The following is a 20372-nucleotide window of genomic DNA, read 5'->3' as shown; positions in this document are numbered from 1 at the left end:
ACACTTGAACACACTTAAATACCATCACTTATCAGCGTGTCCAGTGTTATTCTTAACATGTAATTTTAAAATAAATTTAAAAATAGTATATATTATTATTTATTAAAATAAAAAATATTTTAAATATTTTATATAATTAAAATAAAATTTTAAAAATAATAAAAATATTAATTTAAATTTTAATATCAATAAAATATCAAATATTATTACGATTTATTTAAAAAATACTTTATATTTTATACATATACATATCCTTATGTCTTATAAAATTTTTTTTTATACATATACATATCCTTATGTCTTATAAAATTTTTTTTTGTTTACACCAGAGTATCCATCTGATCCGAAACCGAATAACTAATTCCTGGGTACTGCAGAGACAGAGCTTTGTGCCAACTTGCGTTAGTATTCTACAAGTTTTTATTGGGCCAGAGTGGGTTCATCTTCTAAATGGGTCGCCTTCAGGTCCAGAAAAATAAAAATGGGTCGGCTTCCAGAAAAAATAAATGGAGATGCGGGGTATCGATCCCCGTACCTCTCGCATGCTAAGCGAGCGCTCTACCATCTGAGCTACATCCCCACGTGCACACATCTGATGCATCTTTATGTCACTGCAGCTATGTACAGCGAGGTGGCAGATACATACAATCCATAAGGCCATCACCATGAGCTTATATGGCCGTTGCGATGTCTTGCCTTATTCATTACCTGCTTCATGATTATCGAATTTCGGAACGGCTATTTAATTTAATTTTTTCAGAGGACATAATGAGTCATCATAATTATTGGGCTGGTTCCGTTGGAGATGGGCCCACTATCTGTAAACAAAAGTATCCGTTGACCAAAAATTAAAAAAAAGAAGCTGGCAGTTGCACAGTATGGGGGATGATATAGTGGTGCTGCTGCAGTCACTTTATGAGATCATTTTAACACATGAATCATGATCTTCATTTGATGTTTAGGAAAATAAAGTTTCGCACCGACGTGAACGGAAAAGCAAGAAAGCTTTAAGTGCACCAACCTCGTATCTTTGGAGCTAGCTCAGGGAGACAACAAATATCGATGAACCATCAATAAAATAATAAGCTTACTAAAATGGTAATGTAATTGCAAGTTGTAGTTGAATTCGTTCTAGCTTACTGCAAACATGTTGGTAATTGAAGCAAAGTATAGCTTAGTGCAAAAATTCATATATACTATCTCTTTGTTTTGGAGACATAAGATCTCACGAGAAATGGAAATAATATATATAAGTACTTTTTTTTAGAAAAGCAACATAATTTAGAATGTCAAAAAATCATATAAATGTATATATTTGATTGAAGTTTATCCCATTGATGCCATATTTGTGCTTATCTGTCTATTTTGAAAATCGGCAAGTAGTGACTAAAAAGACAATGATTTAAAATTTTATCCCTTTTATTTCTATTCTTAATGTGCCATGCTGTAAAAGAAAGCAACATTTGGACAAGTTTTTTCACTCATTTTTGACATTTGATAGATTTAGTTTGGAGCTAAGACTATAAAAGAAAATTAAGATGTACCACAAAATGCAAATAAATAAAATGGAATGCTTTGGTATGAAACCGCATTACACAAACTAGTGTTAGTAAGTTGAGCAAAGTATGGCTTGTGCTTGCGTTTCGATTATCTTAATAAACAAAGGAGGGTCCCTATTTGGCGTAGATTTAAGGGCGGAGAACACATGGGACTTCACAGTGGGGTACAGGACATACCAAAAAAAGAAGTCACTTTCACAGAAAGGAACAAATGAATGACTTTTTCTTTTTAATTATGAAAAGTCTCACTTTATTGCAATTTAACCTGGAAAGCTAAATAACGATGATCTTCTTGACTACTTGTATGTATCATGTATGTAACTAAGACCGAGCAGCCAACAATGCCAAATGGCAATGCAATGTAACTAAGAACTAATAAATATAAGAGCAAAACAAGACAGTATTTGTATTTCAAATAGAAGAATGCTAGAGGTCCATTACAATTTATTATTTTTTATCACTAAAAAACTAGAAAAAAAAAATTGAATTTCTTATAGTCCTACCATTTCTCTTTCAGATATAAAGATAATAAGTTACACTTTCCAACGACATCAAAGAGGGGGTTCATGAGAGTGAGAGTGAGAGTGAGAGTGAGAGGAAGGAGTAGCATAATGGTTTAGGCTGAAGCACTGTGTTTCAGATCATACACCCAAGACAGAAACCACCACCCACCAACCACGAACCATTAACCACCACCCAACTTTGATTTTTTCAAACTACTTTCCCTCCCTCCACACCATCAGCAAGCAATGGGAACCAGTACTTCAGTTTCAAAGATGCTAATGATGTTGGTAACTGTCTTCTATTTGGGTTTTGAGGTGATCCATTGCAATGTGACCTATGATAGGAAGTCCCTTCTCATCAATGGCCGAAGGAGAATCCTCATATCTGGCTCCATTCACTACCCAAGAAGTACCCCCCAAGTATGTCCATTCTAATGCCCCATTTTCTTCATGCTACTTGCTTCTTTCAAATGTCACATTATATGTGTATGCTTAGATGTGGGAGGATCTAATCCGAAAGGCCAAGCACGGAGGCCTTGATGTTATAGACACTTATGTCTTCTGGAATGTCCATGAACCTTCCCCTGGCAAGGTACTACTACTTAAGTACTAACACTACTCCTTATCTTCCTTTTCACTTAAATTTATTCTTTTATGATATTGGGTTGCAGTACAATTTTGAAGGAAGATATGATCTAGTAAACTTCATTAAGACAGTGCAGAAAGTGGGGCTTTATGTCAATCTTCGCATTGGTCCTTATGTATGCGCTGAGTGGAACTTTGGGTACTTCCACCTTCCATATCTCTTGGGAAATATTTTCAATGATGTTGTTTATATTGTCTTTGTTTGTTTTATATCAGTAAATTAACTTGTTTAGTTTCTTTAATGGAGTAGAGGATTACCTGTTTGGTTGAAGTATGTTCCTGGAATTAGCTTCAGAACGGATAATGGGCCGTTCAAGGTTGAACTTGAACTTCAATTCATCAAAATCTAAGTTAGCTAACTACCAGATAGATAACTGAATTGACATTTCCGATTTTACTTCAGGCAGCAATGCAAAGTTTCACCCAAAAAATTGTCCAGATGATGAAGAGTGAAAATTTGTTTCAATCTCAGGGTGGTCCAATCATTCTTTCTCAGGTATGAATATGCAGTTCCTTACAATGTAGTATATTATATAACTGAAAGTAATACCTTGAGTAAATCAATAATACTTAAAGTGAAGATCTAAAACTTTTATTGTCTTCTCCACTTATGTTGTTTATTGGAGATTGAGAACGAGTACGGTCCGGAGAGGAGGGCAATGGGAGCTGCTGGCCATGCATACATAAACTGGGCTGCAAAGATGGCTGTTGGATTGGGAACTGGTGTCCCTTGGGTCATGTGCAAGGAAACTGATGCCCCTGATCCTGTGGTGAGATTGCTTGATTCATTTGTTCTTCAGCTTTTCATGGAGGAATTATCCATCCAATTCTTCACTGCAGATAAATTCATGTAATGGCTTCTACTGTGATGATTTCTCTCCAAATAAACCATACAAGCCTACCCTCTGGACTGAGTCTTGGAGTGGCTGGTAGGCTATTCTATCTAAAAACTTTGAAGCTAGTGTAGAAACTTCTGATAATTTTGTTCCTTTTTTCTTATTTCTTTTCCTTGTGATCATAAAAGGTTTACTGAATTTGGTGGTCCAATACATCAGCGACCGGTTGAGGATCTAGCATTTGCGGTTGCACGTTTCATACAAAAGGGTGGCTCATATGTTAATTATTACATGGTTGGTCACCTCTTTTGAGATTTTGTTTACTCCCAATTTGATACACACCACTTCCTCCCCTAAAAACCTGAATGATAAATGACAGTACCATGGAGGAACTAACTTTGGACGTTCAGCTGGAGGCCCATTTATTACTACAAGCTATGACTATGATGCTCCAATTGATGAATTTGGTAAGAATGTCACAAATATTATCATAAGATATTCCTTGATTTAATGCATCATAATTCTAAAATTAAATTATAGATGTAAATGTTCTTAAGAGTAAAATTGACTGCTGTACTATTACTTTCCTTTAGTCTGTTGTAACTTGTAACACCAAAGATAGTTTAATGATACATGTTATAACATTCATTATGTTTAGGTTTGACTAGACAACCAAAATATAATCATTTGAAGGATCTTCACAAAGCTATCAAACGATGTGAGCATGCTTTAGTTTCTTCGGATCCCACTGTTACTTCATTAGGAGCATATCAGCAGGTCAGTTTTTCTGATATTGAGCAAATTCACTTTTCTATGTGTTTATATTAGACAAACTATCAGCAAAACCCACCACCATGTATCTGTGAATTTCCAGGCTCATGTGTTCTCTTCAGGGAATGGAGTATGTGCTGCTTTTCTAGCCAATTATCATGCACAATCTTCTGCAAAGGTGATGTTCAATAACAAGAACTATGACTTACCTCCTTGGTCCATAAGCATCCTCCCTGATTGCATAACCGATGTGTTCAACACTGCCAAAGTAAGATTAAGTGATCGAAAATTGGAAATGGTATTTAAGTATTTTTTTAGTTGTACCAAGAAATTGATTGTATCATTTTGCCTTTCATGAAGGTGAGAGTTCATGATTCAAAGGTAATAATGCTGCCTATCATTCACAAGTCATTATCATGGGAGACCTATGATGAAGATCTATCTTCTCTGGCTGAAAGTTCAAGGATGGCTTCTCCCGGACTCTTGGAACAGCTTAATGTTACTAGAGACACCAGTGATTACCTATGGTACATAACCAAGTAAGTAGCTTGAAATTAAATGTTTTTACATTTATTTGGAGGAGGGTTGGTTGAAATAAATGCTACAAAATCTGTTTGGTTTGCATGATGCAGCATGGACATAAGTTCAACAGAATCATTTCTTAGAGGAGGAAATAAACCAAGCATTAGTGTGCAATCTGCAGGACATGCTGTCCATGTGTTTGTAAATGGACAATTTTCAGGCATGCCATTAATCTTGCCACTTGGTAGTTCTCATGTTTGAGCTTTGCTGAATCAAGCTTCAACAATATGAACTAAATTGTGTTTGCAGGGTCGGCTTTTGGGACTAGGGAACAGAGAAGTTGCACATTTAATGGCCCCATCAACCTACGTGCTGGAACAAACAAAATAGCACTTCTCAGTGTAACTGTTGGATTACCGGTTAGTCCTTCTTTGCTTCTGAATCCATCTTGATGAACTTCACCAACTCCGTTGTTAGTTTTCAATTTGATTGGTTTCCTTTTGTTGTAAGAACGTTGGCCGGCATTATGAGACATGGGAGACAGGGATCACTGGTCCAGTTTTGCTCCATGGTCTTGATCATGGACAGCAAGATCTGTCATGGAATGGATGGTCATACCAGGTCATAAAAAATGTTGTGCATGTTTGGCTTTTTGTTTTTATATATACTCACACACTTCAAATGCTAATTACTGTTTGTTTGTTTTCACTAGATTGGACTAAAAGGAGAAGCTGTGAATTTGGTCTCTCCTGATGGGGTCTCATCTATTGATTGGTTCCAAGAGTCTCTAGCTAACCAAAAACAATCTCAATTGAAATGGCACAAGGTAAACAAGAGTTTCTTTTAATGACTTGGGAGTTTGTACTTTAACATGATAAATGAACACTTCAGGCTTATTTCGATGCACCGGATGGAAATGAACCATTGGCTTTGGACATGGGAAGCATGGGAAAGGGTCAAGTATGGATTAATGGAGAAAGCATAGGCAGATATTGGATGACTTATGCAAATGGTGGATGCAATTCTTGCAGCTATCCTGGGCCATTCCGCCCCGCTGTCAAGTGCCAACTTGGCTGCGGACAACCCACCCAACGATGGTACCACTTTTCTTCTTTACACAACTTTCAAGAAAATGCCACTTTCAGAGCCATTGATAAAGTATTCTGGCTTAAGGGGTGTGGAAGTTTGTGTATTACTTTAGTTGCAATGTGTGAGATCCAATGTTGCTATATTTAAGTACAAATAAGATCACATGTTTGAGTTTGACCAATTAATTATGTTTGGAATTTGGCAGGTACCACGTGCCTAGGTCCTGGCTAAAGGCAACAAAGAACTTGATAGTGGTGTTTGAAGAATTAGGTGGAAATCCATGGAAGATATCGCTGGCAAAGAGAACTGTACATACTCATCATGCTGCAGCTAGTGAAGACCCCAATTCAAATAACTGAAAAGAAACTGTCTCCAAGGGTTTATTTGATGAATAAATTATACTTTTCCTTTACTAAGTCAACTTCACTTGGTAAGTGGTGAGATGTGTCTAGCTAGCCATCTCTCCCTGTTGTTGATGCAAAATATGTTATGTGGCCAAATTTATATATTTCAATATTTGTCATATAACTTGTATTTTCGTGTGAAGATGATAATTCATTCATTTTAAATGTAGTAGCCATTCATTCAATCACTTTCAAGTAATATCCAAAGTGACTCGTGACGTGAGAAAGCGACCACATTACACGCGATCCTCGTTGTTACCCCCATGTGTTGTGAACTATAGAGAGATATAAGATATTTCACCAATCATGATTGAATGAATGCTCTTGAAGCTTCCACTTGTTGGTACCGTACCGCCATCTTGTATCCATATTTGTGCTTGTTTCATAAGATTGAAGTTATACGCAATTTCCATGTGTTATTAGATAATGAGTCATATTTGTCCTAGACACATAATCTTACAATCACGTGGTTTATTCCATAGGAATAGAGGTAAGATTGATCAGCGCAACTTAAAAAAAAATATTATATTCCAATTGTTGTTATAGTTGTTAAGCCACCCTGGGAGGTTTCCAGCACCGAAAAGACATAATTACCCAACATGGATTAAGTAGAAATACACATAATGAAAAAAAAAAGTACTACGTTTAACACAATTTTAAAATATTAAATTTGTAAGTCTTTTATATTATTTACCTTTTATTTCTTCGTATCTTGTTTATTTGACTGGATTTGTTTACAAAAGTAGGATACTAAGACAAAAATACAGAGACATAAAATTATATTTAATTAGTAAAATATAGATAAAGATATTATATTTAGAGATATTAAATTAGTATATTTTATGTTTATTTTGATAAAAAATATTAAAATACTAACGAAGGATATAATTTATTTTTTATTTTTTTATTATTTTTATTAATTTTTTATAATTATATATTTTATTAATGTATTTTTTTTTAATTTTTTTAATAAAACAAATAAAAATAAATTAAATTTTCATAATTTATTTTAATTTATTATTAAATAAAATATAAAAACATTAATTTTTATATTTTTATTTTTTGTTTCTTGTTTTCAGTGTATTGTTCTCAAATCTCAAAACCAAAAGCAGCCTTTGGCACTATTTTCTTTCGCCCCCTTTATACTTGTTACTCGACAATAATAAATTTTTACAGAAACAACCACCTTTTGTACATAGATCTACAGGGGATAGGTAGGCTCAAGTCCTCTAAGAATAAAATTAGTAGGTAGTAGATGGGATAAATTCAGAATAGAAGGGGGTCAACTGTTTTGATAAATGATATTATGCTCATTTAATTTCAACAATTACAACTTAATCACAAGTAGGATAATGCAACGGTGCATGTACTACTACTAAGTCCCGAACTGACTTAAAATACAGGTAATTAAAGTGCAATGTGGGTAGAAATTGAGCATCTAAAACTAGTACTAGAATTATTCATCACTTATTATTACGGATAAGATGGCGATGACGAAGTCATGTATGGAAAGATGGTTCAAGCAGCAGCAGCAACATGCTTGGTGATAGTGGATTGAAGTTCATCCTTCTTAGCACCAACGACCTTGTCTACTAATTTACCTTGTTTGATGAAGAGGAAGGTTGGCATCGCCTCAATTCCCCACTCCTCAGCCACAGTCTTCAATTCATCCACATCCACCTTCAGGAACGCCACATTTGTGAACTTCTTAGCAAACTCCGCCACAATTGGGGCAATGAAGCGGCACGGCCCACACCAAGAAGCTGTGAAATCCACTACAACCTGCCCAAAATGTACCATAACATTATTAGAAATAAATAACCAATTATATATGGATACATGAACAAGGGAACAATAATTACGAACCAGTTTGTTGGAGTCTTCTGCCTTCTTGAGCTGATCCTTCCACTCATCCACGCTGTGGCAACCAATCACTACTCCTTCCTCCGCCATTTTTCCTCTTCTTCTCACAACAATTGGATTCTCTTTTCTTTTCTTTTCTTTTCTGTCGATAAGATGATTCCGGCACAAGCTGTGTGCCTTCTATATATATATATATATCTCTTCGAAAATTCAACACGTTCCACACGCGCTCTCTGTTTTGGACACGCTGCGTCATGGGTGAACGCAGAGGAAGCCAATGTGAATACGACACATTCACATTAAACATTATTATCTCATCTGCTTCTTTTCTTTTCATTAAATTTAGTGGTTGGTCGGCTTTATTTTTTTGGTCGGCTTTAGTTTATTCAATCATTTGAGCTAATCTATTTCGTTCCAACAAAAAATAATTTACTATCAATATCATCAATTTCAGATGGGATCTAAAAACGTCGTAACATCCGTGTCCATAAATAATACATTTCAGGTTTTTTGCAACAAAATTTCAAGAGGTATATGTCCATGAGTAACCATTCAGTTCATAGCCCATGATTAGTGTACTGTCGTGTTGCAATTTTCTCTTGGTTTGTTTTGGGCCTTCTAGCCTCCAAGGTAGCCCAAATATAAATAATTCTGACAGTAACGAGTGGGATTCCCACGTGGAATATGCAGAACCACACGGAGGCGATTATCCCATCCACACAAAGTGAGGCTTCCGCTTAAACCACCAGATTTTGGGAAATCTATCTACTCTAATCTCAACAGTCAACTGGATATTTTTTTTATTTTTTATTTCCAGAGATGAGAAGGACAAGAACGAAGTGAAGTGCGCAACAGTGTCGCTCTAACTAGTAATTAGTAATTACAGACACTTATCCCACTAATCAATCACTAAGCCAGAGAGGGTGCGGTGGACTGGATTGGAATGGAAATGGTTATGTGGCAACAAGAACAAGCAATGCTAACCACATAGGCCATTCGATTAACTAACGCCAATCAATTATCCTTCATTTATTCTTTTATTCCAAAAGTCCAATTTGGAAAAACAAGGAAGAGCCGAACATGGCATTCCTACACTTCATCCCTTCACCTTCTTCTTCGTCAAACAACCCCTCCTTAAACCCCAACGCACCACTCTCTTCATTCCGTTACTGCAACAACCCTAACTTCCCACCGAAACCGCACCACCTCCATGTCGCCAACCGCCGCCGCCGCAAACTCCTCTCTCTTCTCCGCTGCTCTGCCTCCTCCTTCTCCGAGAAGCACCACACCAACTCCCCCAAGTCCGACGACGTCGTCGAGCTCCCACTCTTCCCTCTCCCACTCGTCCTATTCCCCGGTGCCATCCTCCCTCTTCAGATCTTCGAGTTCCGCTACCGCATCATGATGCACACTCTCCTCCACACCGATCTCCGCTTCGGAGTTATCTACACGGACGCCGTCTCCGGCACCGCCGAAGTCGGCTGCGTCGGCGAGGTCATAAAGCACGAGCGCCTCGTCGACGACAGGTTCTTCCTCATCTGCAAGGGCCAAGAGCGGTTCCGCGTCACCAAGGTTGTGAGGACCAAGCCCTATTTGGTAGCGGAGGTGACGTGGCTGGAGGACAGGCCTTCGTCGGCGTCGGAGGACCTTGACCTGGAGGGGCTTGCCGGCGAGGTGGAGACTTACATGAAGGACGTAATTCGATTGTCGAATCGGTTGGGCGGGAAGCCTGAGAAGGAGGTTGGGGATTTGAGAAGGAACCTGTTTCCGACGCCGTTTTCGTTCTTCGTTGGGAGCACCTTCGAGGGCGCACCCAGAGAGCAGCAGGCTTTGCTGGAATTGGAGGACACGGCGGCGAGGTTGAAGAGGGAGAAGGAGACACTGAGGAACACACTCAACTACCTCACTGCTGCTTCTGCGGTCAAAGATGTCTTCCCTTCTTCTTCCTCTTCCTCTTGAGATCGCATAGTCTTAAACAAGTTAGTTCTTTAGTTAAACAAGGAGTGTGATTAATTGTAGTTAGAATATTCTCTTTCTCTCCTTACATATATTGGCTGCAAAGGGCAAAACGCCAAGCTATTATTGCATATGTTCTGTTTTGCTCTGAAACCAACACCACCATGAACCTATTGGAAAAATCTGTAAATTTTTTTTGGTTATATTTTTCCTTTCCTTTATATCCTTAACCATCCTGCCTTAAAGTTGTTTTGATTTTGTGATACATGTTAAACAGAATAATAAATACAATTATTGTAATTTGTATGAACCAAAGGAGGAGGAAAATCAATCAGACGTATGATATAAAACTACACTAGTTCTTCTTGTTTGCAATTAAGACTTGCTTATAGTGTTAAATAACAAGAAACTAATACTTGAAACCATAATGGGATTTCATCACAGGCAAGAGTTATTAAATCAATTTAGCAACTGTACAGCTACAGGCATATGGGATTATCTTTACCATCCAGTTAATTTTGAATCAGCTATCTGGCGTTAATATTGCTATCTGACACTGACAGCATTAGATTATCTTTTAGAGTAGTTTGCTGCTGATGTATATAGCCAAATAGGACTACTGCTTGTTAGCAACTGCCGCATCAGTTACTATATTATAGGTGACTCTGGTAGTAGCAATCTGTCATGTTAGCTTGTAACAAGTCTCGATAACAATGTTGATTGTTGAAACATGCGAAGGAAATAACTGCTATTGGCAATTTTCATAATCTTTTTGGTCACATTATGCAGCTTCATGGATTCATCATTGATTTTAGTTGTTTATCAAACACATAAGCCCCGTATGTATGTCGACATAAATGTTCTTCCTGGTTAGCCTTGTATGACTTCTTGCACACATTATTGGCTACTGAGTGTTGTTGTAAGGTTGCTAAAAGTCTAAAGATGGTTTTAGGGTTATTGTTTGCGTTATAGTTGAATACCCTCTGTTATAGTTGACCTTAAATAAATGAAATGATAATTCTTAAATCGTTCATGTTAATTTCTGTGATTGAGCTGTATTAGTAATAATGCTCTTCGCTTTGCAATCTCTTCACCCATATGCTCAATGGATTACTTATTTATTTATTTTAATATATTTGCTTCAGGGATTTTAGTCACAGCACATTTGGCAAAGGCCAAAACAAATAGGGACAAAGGGAGTAAGATGAAAGGTCAATTACATAAAGAATGTTTTTCTGTTAGGAAACAAATCATTAAGTTAACAACGAACTATTAACGATATTAGCATGATTTGTTTGGAAGAAAAGGTTATTAACCGCTTTGCCGTCCAGCGAGAGTAAATTTTGGCAATCAACAGAAGTCTAGAACATACAGAATTTTGGCAACTTGCATTTAGTTTACTGTATGAGTTATGACATATTACCAATTAAAAGGGATTGTAAGGGCAAGTATAATGTCTTATACTCACAAGAATTACCTCCCTGCATGTATTTTCACCAAGACGAAGAACAATTGCTTTAATTTATCCAAGTTGTTCTTATATGGTAAGAGCTCCGAGGTCTCGTCTTAGAGGGAATCGAGTTTGTCTCGTATACTTCGGCAAGAAAAAGAACACAAAGGATAGGTACCTGCAAAAGATAATTCGACGCTCAAGTTAGTATGAGAAGTATATCAGAATAGTAAAATTAAGAGATAAAAGATAATTTATATAGAGATTAAATTATAATGACATTGATGTTATGACCATTTGATAATTTAGTCATGATAGTCATTAAACTTGTTACTTACAAACTCAAAATTAAAGCAAATAGAACCAAGTCATTCTCATCATGTATAACGGATTAAGCTGAGTTATGGCTTGTGTAACGGATCACAAGTAATTATGCCTAAAATCCAATTCACATAGTCTAAAGGTGTTAAACTATGGAAGGAAGCAGTGGAAGCTAGGTATTCCACTTCCCCTAGAGTGAATGGCGTTTTTGGCGTAGGGAAGCCCGCGATAATCTTCCCAACTAGAACTCAGCTTAATGAAAAGGGGCCGAATGGCTAACCAGGAGAAGATAGCCCCAGCAACTTGGGAAGCAAGTTATTCAGATATGTTTTCATTCTCGTAATTGACATAAAAGAATATAATAGGCTAATAAAACTGAAGGCTCCAAACATACGATGATGTACTTACTACTTTATCCAGTATTACATTCAGATTGGGAAAGCAATAGCTATATCCATATCATCCATTTGTAAAATAATTGTGTTTCCTTCCAAGCCCTAAAAATCTGCTACATAGTATAACAATAATGACTCCTTAGATACAAACAAGATAGGAACTAAAATGACTTAATGATACAAATGGATGACATAGAACATTAACCCTTAACCAGAGCTCCAACCTCTTGACCTACGGATAGAGTCTTTGTTCTCATATGCCATCGTTGTTGTCCCATTCGAAACTCTCTGGAAGCATACAGACAGTTAGTAAGCATAAATCAAAATTTGCAGCCAAGAAAACATAATAATCAACTAACATGACTGATCTTAAAACTTGTTAATAGCATAACTTAGATATGATTAGAGCATGAGAGTTTGCACAAGTGTGGTAGTATAGTAGGTAACAAATAAGAGCAGTTCATACAAACCTTAAGACATTGAGCGTTTCTTATATCACAAATAGGATAATCCTGAGGGCAACAATGGCTATTGTCCTTACAGCACACAGCAGAGTCTAACCCACAGCATTTGTATGATAAGCACAACCCAAGAACACGCCACGAGCAGCAACAGGTTTCCGCTGCTGGACAGTAAGTAAACAGATTACATTTTGTAGGACCTGGTGGTGGCGGAGGAGGAGGATTAGGCGTCGTCTTGGTTGGATACGAAGCTAGCATGTTGATGCCGCATATCCCTTGAGAACCGTTGTTTCGCACCATGTGTATGTAACCATTCATTCCCCATGATGTTCCCCACGAGTTCTTAACAATCCAATAATCTACTCCGTTCTCTGAACCATACCCTACAATCAACACTGCATGATCCAAAGCAGTTGAACATGGTCCGGTGAAGATACCCTATTGCAGAAAACAAAAAAATGATCAACATTTAATTACACAATTTTTAACTAAACAAAATTATACATTGTTGAGCAACAAGACCAACCTGAGAGTATAACTGAAAAGCCCTAGCACTGCCACATATGCCTACACTTACAGGCTGAGTTGCAACAGCCTCTAGGAGCTTCTTCTCATTACTTGGGAGCACATCAGTATAACCATCAATTGTAACAACACGCCTCTTCATCTATTCATCAATATCAATTGAAAGAAAAAAAATAGTTGCTATGTAATTCACAATCACAACTTTGAGAGGCTAACAAGCACAATCAACATTTAAGCGAGTAAATACCTTGTTCTTGTTGCAAGCGGCATCATGAGCAAGGAATGGATAATCGCTCTCAGTGTCGATTCCGTGGTTATCAATCACAAATTGATAAGCATAGTCCATGAGACCACCTTCACAGCCGCTGTTGTATTTTTTATCACAATCAACCAGTTCTTGTTCAGAAAGGCTTTCAAGGGTCCCTGTCACAATCTTATTTATACCTTCAATAGCTCCTGTTGCAGAGAACGCCCAACAAGCCCCTACATAATAGTAATATATACTCATCACTGAATCTCTCAAACATATATATAAGTCTGCATAGTACTAAAAGAGAGCGGGGGAAAAGCTTTTCCTTTCCCCCAAAAGCTGTAAATTTTATTCCTTTAGAATAAAGCAAAACTAAAAGGACAAGTCTTTGTTTGATGGTGATACTGAAGTAAGATTCAAAAGATAGTGAATCCACAGAAAAGCATGAATTGGAAGAGAAATGAGGTAGTGTACCGCAGCTTCCTTGGTTTTTGACGGGAGTAACCGCCCCTTCATTTCTCCAATCAATTGAAGAAGGAACCTGACGGAGGATATTATTGTCATTGTCATTGTCATTGTGATAGCGGGACTGGTGATCTTGATGATTCTTGAATCTGAGGAAGGAAGAGGAAAGAGCGCCAAGATGAGAGGCCTTGAATTCTTGGTGGGTAAGATCGGCGAAGGCGTTGAGGGAGAGGGTATAAGGGGAATTAGCCATCTGGTTGTGACGCTGGACATAGTCATAGTTGTCCTGGAAGACTTTGAGGCGGTAGCTTCTCTCTTCGTCGGAGGAGTATATCTTGCCGTGGTGGTCACACCAGCTCCGGAATAGTTGGGAAGTGTCGGAGGAAGAAGCAGAGACGAGAGTGACGAAGAAGAACATAAGAAGAAGGGAGAAGATGTGCGAAGCCATGGTTTCACGAAAAAATAGGGGCAAAAGGACCATAGGCATATTATAAGCCTGCTTCTTAACTCTGACCTGACCTTTGTAAACCAATCACGAAAATGAGAAATGAATGAAGGATCCACTCTCAGTCCAGCAACTTCCCCAAATTCAAGTTTTTTCTTCCACCGTTCGATGTCCCAGACAAACAATCACCCAATCCAATTTTATACAATTTTAACCATTTATTATTTAATTTTTGAGAAAAGGAAAAAGAAACCAAGTATGCTTAGTTGCTTATTATAAGTTAGGGTAAAAAAATTGTTCGATCCTATTTTTTTCGTGAAATAGAGCACATTTTAATTATTTTTAAATTTTAGTTAGGTCTTTATCTATTAAAGAAAAGGATTAATCTTAGCATACAAGCGATTAACACTTACAAGTGTTACAAGTCCTAAAACTTACTAACACCATAAACGCGCTCCTAATGTTACGTACGTTTCACGCGTTATATAACAGAATATTAATTCAATCAAAATCAATTAACGCGCGAATATATAACTTCCAATTTTCAAAAGATTTCGTTACCTTTTTTGAATCTCTTGCCAAGTTTCTTCGTTCTCCTTCTTGCGTTCTTCCCTTATCTTTTCGATCGTTCTTTTACCTGCGTTTTTATCACTGGTTTGTTCTTCGTCATTAAGCTGAGTTTCTCTCACTGTAACTCTAGCTTCGTTTTTTCGGATTTTCTGGTTTCTGAAATCAAAGTTTGAACTTGTTTTGAAGATAATGGATGATTCAACCTCAAATTGTCAGTTGAATCATGGCGAAGTGAATTTTGAATTTGAATCGAACGAAGTTCCTGAGGTTTGATTTAGATTCAGCTAATTACGATTGCTCTGAATTTGATGCAGTTATTCGTCTATGATTGTCTAGCTGAATAATTCGTGAACATTGACTGTGAAATTAATGTGTGAACATAATCTGTGGATTGAATATAATGTATTAGTTTCGATTAATAATCTGCAATTTATAGCAGACGCTCGGGTGTAGATCAGAACTTTTTGGGTGTATTTTAGGGATGTTTTGGGTGTATTTACGGTTTATGGATTTTCCTATTATTTTAGTTGACTTGTTGTCGTTCAGGTGTATATCAGGAGTCATTGGGTGTATTTTAATTCAATTGTTATTTTTTTATGAGGTGTAGAAATTCTATAGTATTTTCTTGTTTTTAACATGTTGTATTTTGCAGCCCCTCTTTGTTGTTGATGATCACCTTGTTCCCAATGTTGGAATGACTTTTAAAACCCTTGAAGATGCTACAAAATTTTACAAGGACTATGCCAAGGCTGCAGGTTTTTCTACAAGAGTTCGGAGCACAAATAAAAAGGGAAACGAAATTAAGAATCAATTGATTACATGTAGCAAAGAGGAAAAATGGAAATCTAAAATATCTTCGACCGAGAAGACAAATCCTACAGTTGGTTTAAATTGTCCTGCAAGAATTTATATACATACATTGAAGGATGTTGGTGCTTGGATCATTTCGAAGGTCGTGCTGCACCATTCACACCATTGCTGTCCAACTCAAGCAGAGATGCTCAAACAGCACAGGGAACTAAGCATGTCCGTTCGTCGTATAATAGAGAATAACGAGGAGACCGGTATCAGACCAAGCAAAACATTTCAATCATTCGTTGCGGCAGCTGGGGTCATCGCAAGTTAAATTTTATTGAAAAGGATGTGAGGAATTACATCACAGGAGAAGTGCGAAATGTTTCGGAATAAGAAGATGCAAAGGAATTCGGGAAATATTTATTGATAATGAAAGAGAAGAATCATAATTTCTTTTTTGAGCTCGAACTCGAGGATGATCAATCGATTAAGCTTGCTTTTTGGGCCGATGCAAGGAGCAGAGCTGCCTTTGAGTATTTCGGAGATGTTATTTCATTTGACACCACCTACAATACAAACAGGTATATGCTGTTCTTGTTTATGCTGCTAAATTAATTTTGTTCTATGAATCTACTGCAGAGGTGTATATTGGATGTTCTTTGGGTGTATAAATTCATTATATGGGTGTACGTAATGACTTTCATTCTGCAATGTCGTAATTTGGTTTAGGTATAATTTGGTTTGTGGTTCTTTTGTCGGGGTGAATCACCACGGTCAGTCAATACTTCTTGGATGCGCTTTGATGAAAAATGAAGAAATTGAGTCATTCAAATAGTTATTTCAATGTTGGCTTCGTTGCATGGGGGAAAATGCTCCGAAAGGGTTTCTCACCGATCAATGCGCGTCAATGAAAAGGGCTATAGAGGCTTGTATGCCAACAATAATTCACCGTTGGTGTATTTGGCACATCACGAAGAAGATTCCAAGCAAATTAAATGGGTACAAGGGACACGCAGAAATTGAACAAGAAATGAGCCAAGTTGTTTGGAACTCTCATAGCAAAGACTCATTTGATAGGAATTGGAATGATTTTCTGCTGAATTTTGGTCTTGTGGACAACAAGTGGCTTTCAGGTAATGTTGTTTAAAATCTATAGCAGAGGTGTAAATTGCATGTTTTTGGGTGTATTTATAGTATGTCTTTGGGTGTATTCTGTAGATTTTTATGAAGACCGTCATATATGGGTTCCAATCTATCTGGATCATCACTTCTGGGCAAGGATGAAAAGCACACAAAGGAGCGAGAGCATGCATTCATTTTTTAACAAGTTTATTACCCGGAACAGCTCGCTTATTCAATTTGTCAAACAATACGATAATTGCCTCGGAAGTAGGGAGCAAGCAGAGAGAGAATCAGATGCTGCAGATTTTCATACGGTCATTCCGTGTGCAACCAAATCCTCCATTGAAGCTCAGTTTCAAGATGTGTACACTCATAAAAAATTTAGGAAAGTCCAAGCACAATTTAGAGGAAAGACAAATTGCATCACTAGATTAATGAATTCTGTTCTAGGCTATTCAGTATACGAAGTTGGAGAACAAGTTTCCAGCTCAATATTCAACAAGTTTGTAGTTACTTACGACTCAGTTGCAGCCGAGGTAAAATGTCAATGCTTATTATTCAAGTCAAGAGAGATATTGTGCCGTCACGCACTAAGTGTGTTAAGCTTTGAACGAGTAAGCCAAGTGTCATCGAGATATATATTGGAACGATTGAGCAAGAAGGTAAAGAGGCGACACACACACATCAAGAGCAGCCACGATGAGCCATTGTTGGAGCCAAGAAGCAAGAGGTTTGACGAATTGGTTTTTCGTTCACAAAATATTTGCGAATTTACATTAGAATCGGAGGAGCTGACTGCCATTCTGCACCGTGCGTACGATAACGTCATGGTTGAGATGGAAGCATTGAAAGCCAAAAGGAAGGGGACATCTTCGTTATCTCACGAAGATGCCAACTTGGAATCCATTAACAAGCTTCAAAGCCCTCCAAGGATTCGAACAAGAGAACGTCCAAAAAATAGGCTAGGTTCAAAGTTGGACAAACAGATTACAAATGCCTCAAAGAAGAAGAAAACGAAAGCTTTAAACGAGGTAAAAGTGATGTTCTTTAAATATGTGGTGATTGAGTTTAATTTTCTCGTTAATAGTTTTGCTAATATGTGAGTTTATTATTTCTAGTTAAACGTCTTTGATGCTGCATCAGTGGTGCGTCCAAATTCCAGCCAATATCAAGGACGTGTTATGAATTATCAGTTTAGGCAACCAGCAGCAGAGGATAACTTTTTGGGTGTATAATTACAGAATATGAGTGTAAAGCACTATTTTTTGGGTGTATTTCTGAATTTTCTTGTGTTTCACATTATATATATATATTCGGCTGCTGCTGTTTATGTTATAAATTATTGTTATTTTTTTATTTGTTATGGTTTAAGGTTTTTAGGGTTTAGGGTTTTAGGGGTTTAGGGTTTAGGGTCTAGGGTTTAGGGGTTTAGGGTTTAGGATTTAGGGTAAAGCATCAGGGGATAAAAGTTTAGGTAATATTCAACTTTCTTTGGGTGTATATTCAACTTTCTTTGGGTGTAAAATGTTTTTTTTTGTTTTATATCTGGTTTGATGTTTTCCTTCATATTTTACCACCTGTAATACAGAGCTTTTGAATACAGCACAAACAGTCTAACTATGGAAAAAAATTTTATTGAATAGAACTGGTTTATAATTGGCAAATTTTTGCAGCATGTGTTCAATTTGTTACAAGACTACCTAACAGTTACATTACTCAGTGTCAATATTATTAGAATATATCTGACAATATGGACTCAATAATAATGAGGATGGCTTGGACGGTCTTATTGCATTACTCCCCCTAATGGCTTCAGCTTTGTCTTGATTCATTTCATTGAATAGAATCTGGGAAGCATATTCTACTCTATAGTGGTCCACCTCATCCTACAGTTAAAAATAATATTCTGTTTAATCAACTATGTTAATTGAGTAAAGTAATACAGAGTTATATAGTTTTAAACACATTTACCTGGGTCCAATTGTCCGACTCATACTTCAACCTTTTAATATTTTCGGGCTGAATTATCTCAAGCCACTTCATTATGTAAATAGCACAATCATAGCTGAAAACCAAGAAAATAAATTACAAATTACATATAGAAAAGTTTAATTTTCAGAGTGAAAGATTTATACCTTGTCTTTTGGCCTGAGATGTTAATGTATGGTGGTTCAATTTTCTTGTCCTTGTCCTTTCTCTTCAGAGGTTCCCCCCAGCATATACTCTAATTCTTGAAATTACATATCCCTTAAAACACAAAACAAATCAGTAATATATGAATAAATTAAATAAAGGAATACACCCAAAGGAGCACAAACTTACACCTTATATTGAACAGAAATACACCCAACTATTAAAATACAGAACACAAAACGAACTTACAATGAATTTATTTAGGTCCATTCTCTCATCGGATGGACATGTCTTGTGATATGGGTCGAGTATATAAAATTTTTGCTTTCTTGTATCAGCCACCCATAACCACCAATGTTGTAAATGGCAAACAGGTGCAAAAATCTAAAGCATGCCCACATTGAACAGTGTTTTATTTTATTTGGCATATAAGTAAAGAATGGTACTAAGAAGATTTACAAATGAAAACTTACATATGGATGTGATGCTAATTTTTTTAGCTCCAAAAAGGGAATAAACATTGGGTAGTCTTCCACCCTGAATGGCTTATTGGTTTTAGGTTGTAAGAATTCCCCATTTGGATGATTTCCAATGGCCATGTTCTGCAACAATTGTGAAACAACAAATGAAATACTGAAAATATACTCAAATGAATACAGAAAATACACCCAAATGAATACACAACTTACACCCAATTGAACACAAAAAATACACCCAATTGAACACAGAAAATACACCCAATTTAAGACCGAAAATACACCCGAAGAAATACAGAAAATACACCCAAAATTTGTTGAAGAAACCCTTACCACAATATCAGGGGGGAGACAGTATACTTCTTCTTGAAACCTTTTAATCTTTTGCTGGTTAAGGATGAGGCACATGGCAGAGACAATCTAAAAAAAGATGCCGAAATCAATTTACATCAATCAACATTGCAGTTAATTTTGGTGATAAAAACATTAATGTTATTCTAATATTACCTCAACTTCTATATGTGTATCAGCTAAGAGTGATGCGAGGTGGACTTTTGACAAAATATATCTATCTTGGGCATTGAGTGTGCACATGGGGTCATACTCATTAGTTAGTCCATTTCCGTATGTCTTCACTCGTGTGGCCCAGATGTAGCATTTCTCTTTCATTTCAGCCGTATTCTCATTCGTCCTCGCAGGAGTTTCAAACTTCTCGAAACTTTCTCCGCCACTCTCCTTTTGAATCTGTGGACTTTTTCCTTCTGCTTTCGCCCCACTACTTGCAATTTTTTCCACCAGATCCCCTAATTGTTCTAG

At 36.9% G+C, this 20372-nt stretch overlaps 4 protein-coding genes and 1 non-coding gene across 8 annotated transcripts; 2 read left to right on the top strand and 3 right to left on the bottom strand.

Annotated features, from left to right (window-relative positions):
- Nucleotides 1-507: 507 nt before the first annotated feature.
- TRNAA-AGC (transfer RNA alanine (anticodon AGC)) lies at nucleotides 508-580 on the bottom strand. The gene has a single exon. It is a non-coding gene; the product is annotated as a tRNA-Ala (tRNA).
- Nucleotides 581-1889: 1309 nt separating this feature from the next.
- Nucleotides 1890-6735, top strand: LOC112764497 (beta-galactosidase 5). The gene is made up of 18 exons (XM_025810140.3): nucleotides 1890-2482; nucleotides 2559-2654; nucleotides 2734-2846; nucleotides 2958-3024; nucleotides 3111-3203; nucleotides 3334-3477; nucleotides 3548-3636; nucleotides 3732-3837; nucleotides 3923-4010; nucleotides 4202-4320; nucleotides 4418-4582; nucleotides 4675-4853; nucleotides 4947-5056; nucleotides 5146-5255; nucleotides 5347-5457; nucleotides 5549-5662; nucleotides 5728-5933; nucleotides 6131-6735. Exons 1-18 carry the CDS (start codon nucleotides 2309-2311, stop codon nucleotides 6282-6284), a joined length of 2238 nt encoding a protein of 745 aa, XP_025665925.1. The 5' UTR covers nucleotides 1890-2308; the 3' UTR covers nucleotides 6285-6735.
- Nucleotides 6736-7618: 883 nt separating this feature from the next.
- LOC112764500 (thioredoxin H-type) lies at nucleotides 7619-8621 on the bottom strand. Its single transcript, XM_025810145.3, has 2 exons — nucleotides 8196-8621; nucleotides 7619-8111 (listed from the first exon to the last, which is right to left on the bottom strand). The coding sequence occupies exons 1-2, from the start codon at nucleotides 8280-8282 to the stop codon at nucleotides 7848-7850; spliced, it is 351 nt and encodes a 116-aa protein (XP_025665930.1). The 5' UTR covers nucleotides 8283-8621; the 3' UTR covers nucleotides 7619-7847.
- Nucleotides 8622-9249: 628 nt separating this feature from the next.
- Nucleotides 9250-14651, bottom strand: LOC112764498 (cysteine proteinase COT44). Of its 4 annotated transcripts, XR_003183220.3 has the most exons (7): nucleotides 14025-14651; nucleotides 13548-13783; nucleotides 13302-13442; nucleotides 12785-13213; nucleotides 12539-12602; nucleotides 12328-12424; nucleotides 9250-11776 (listed from the first exon to the last, which is right to left on the bottom strand). XR_003183220.3 is itself a non-coding variant. In XM_025810141.3 (6 exons), the coding sequence occupies exons 1-6, from the start codon at nucleotides 14500-14502 to the stop codon at nucleotides 11715-11717; spliced, it is 1410 nt and encodes a 469-aa protein (XP_025665926.1). In that variant the 5' UTR covers nucleotides 14503-14646; the 3' UTR covers nucleotides 11518-11714. The 4 variants fall into 4 exon arrangements, 3 of the variants coding, with proteins under 3 accessions (XP_025665926.1, XP_025665928.1, XP_025665927.1); XM_025810141.3 differs by lacking the exon at nucleotides 12328-12424 and having other exon boundaries at nucleotides 11518-11776; nucleotides 14025-14646; XM_025810143.3 differs by lacking the exon at nucleotides 9250-11776 and having other exon boundaries at nucleotides 12296-12424; nucleotides 14025-14646.
- On the top strand, nucleotides 9273-10378 carry LOC112764499 (uncharacterized). Its single transcript, XM_025810144.3, has one exon. The coding sequence runs from the start codon at nucleotides 9273-9275 to the stop codon at nucleotides 10149-10151; it is 879 nt and encodes a 292-aa protein (XP_025665929.1). The 3' UTR covers nucleotides 10152-10378.
- Nucleotides 14652-20372: the final 5721 nt, after the last annotated feature.

This window comes from Arachis hypogaea, chromosome 17 (assembly GCF_003086295.3).
Source record: "Arachis hypogaea cultivar Tifrunner chromosome 17, arahy.Tifrunner.gnm2.J5K5, whole genome shotgun sequence".
NCBI classification, from domain to species: Eukaryota; Viridiplantae; Streptophyta; class Magnoliopsida; order Fabales; family Fabaceae; genus Arachis; species Arachis hypogaea.
Note: the sequence above shows the minus strand (reverse complement) of the source record. Positions and strands in the feature narration are given on the sequence as shown.

What these genes read in the sequence shown, in the direction of transcription:
- LOC112764500 (XM_025810145.3), bottom strand. Translation starts at nt 8,282, where the DNA reads ATGGCGGAGGAAGGAGTAGTGATTGGTTGCCACAGCGTGGATGAGTGG. An exon ending in CAGAAGACTCCAACAAACTG is followed by an intron (nt 8,112 to 8,195) that starts GTTCGTAATTAT and finishes CATTTTGGGCAG; the next exon opens with GTTGTAGTGGATTTCACAGC.
- LOC112764497 (XM_025810140.3), top strand. Translation starts at nt 2,309, where the DNA reads ATGGGAACCAGTACTTCAGTTTCAAAGATGCTAATGATGTTGGTAACT. An exon ending in GTCCAATCATTCTTTCTCAG is followed by an intron (nt 3,204 to 3,333) that starts GTATGAATATGC and finishes TGTTTATTGGAG; the next exon opens with ATTGAGAACGAGTACGGTCC. An exon ending in GGACAACCCACCCAACGATG is followed by an intron (nt 5,934 to 6,130) that starts GTACCACTTTTC and finishes GGAATTTGGCAG; the next exon opens with GTACCACGTGCCTAGGTCCT.
- LOC112764499 (XM_025810144.3), top strand. Translation starts at nt 9,273, where the DNA reads ATGGCATTCCTACACTTCATCCCTTCACCTTCTTCTTCGTCAAACAAC.
- LOC112764498 (XM_025810141.3), bottom strand. Translation starts at nt 14,502, where the DNA reads ATGCCTATGGTCCTTTTGCCCCTATTTTTTCGTGAAACCATGGCTTCG. An exon ending in CCGCTTGCAACAAGAACAAG is followed by an intron (nt 13,443 to 13,547) that starts GTATTTACTCGC and finishes ATTGATGAATAG; the next exon opens with ATGAAGAGGCGTGTTGTTAC. An exon ending in CTCTATCCGTAGGTCAAGAG is followed by an intron (nt 11,777 to 12,538) that starts GTTGGAGCTCTG and finishes TATCTTTTGCAG; the next exon opens with GTACCTATCCTTTGTGTTCT.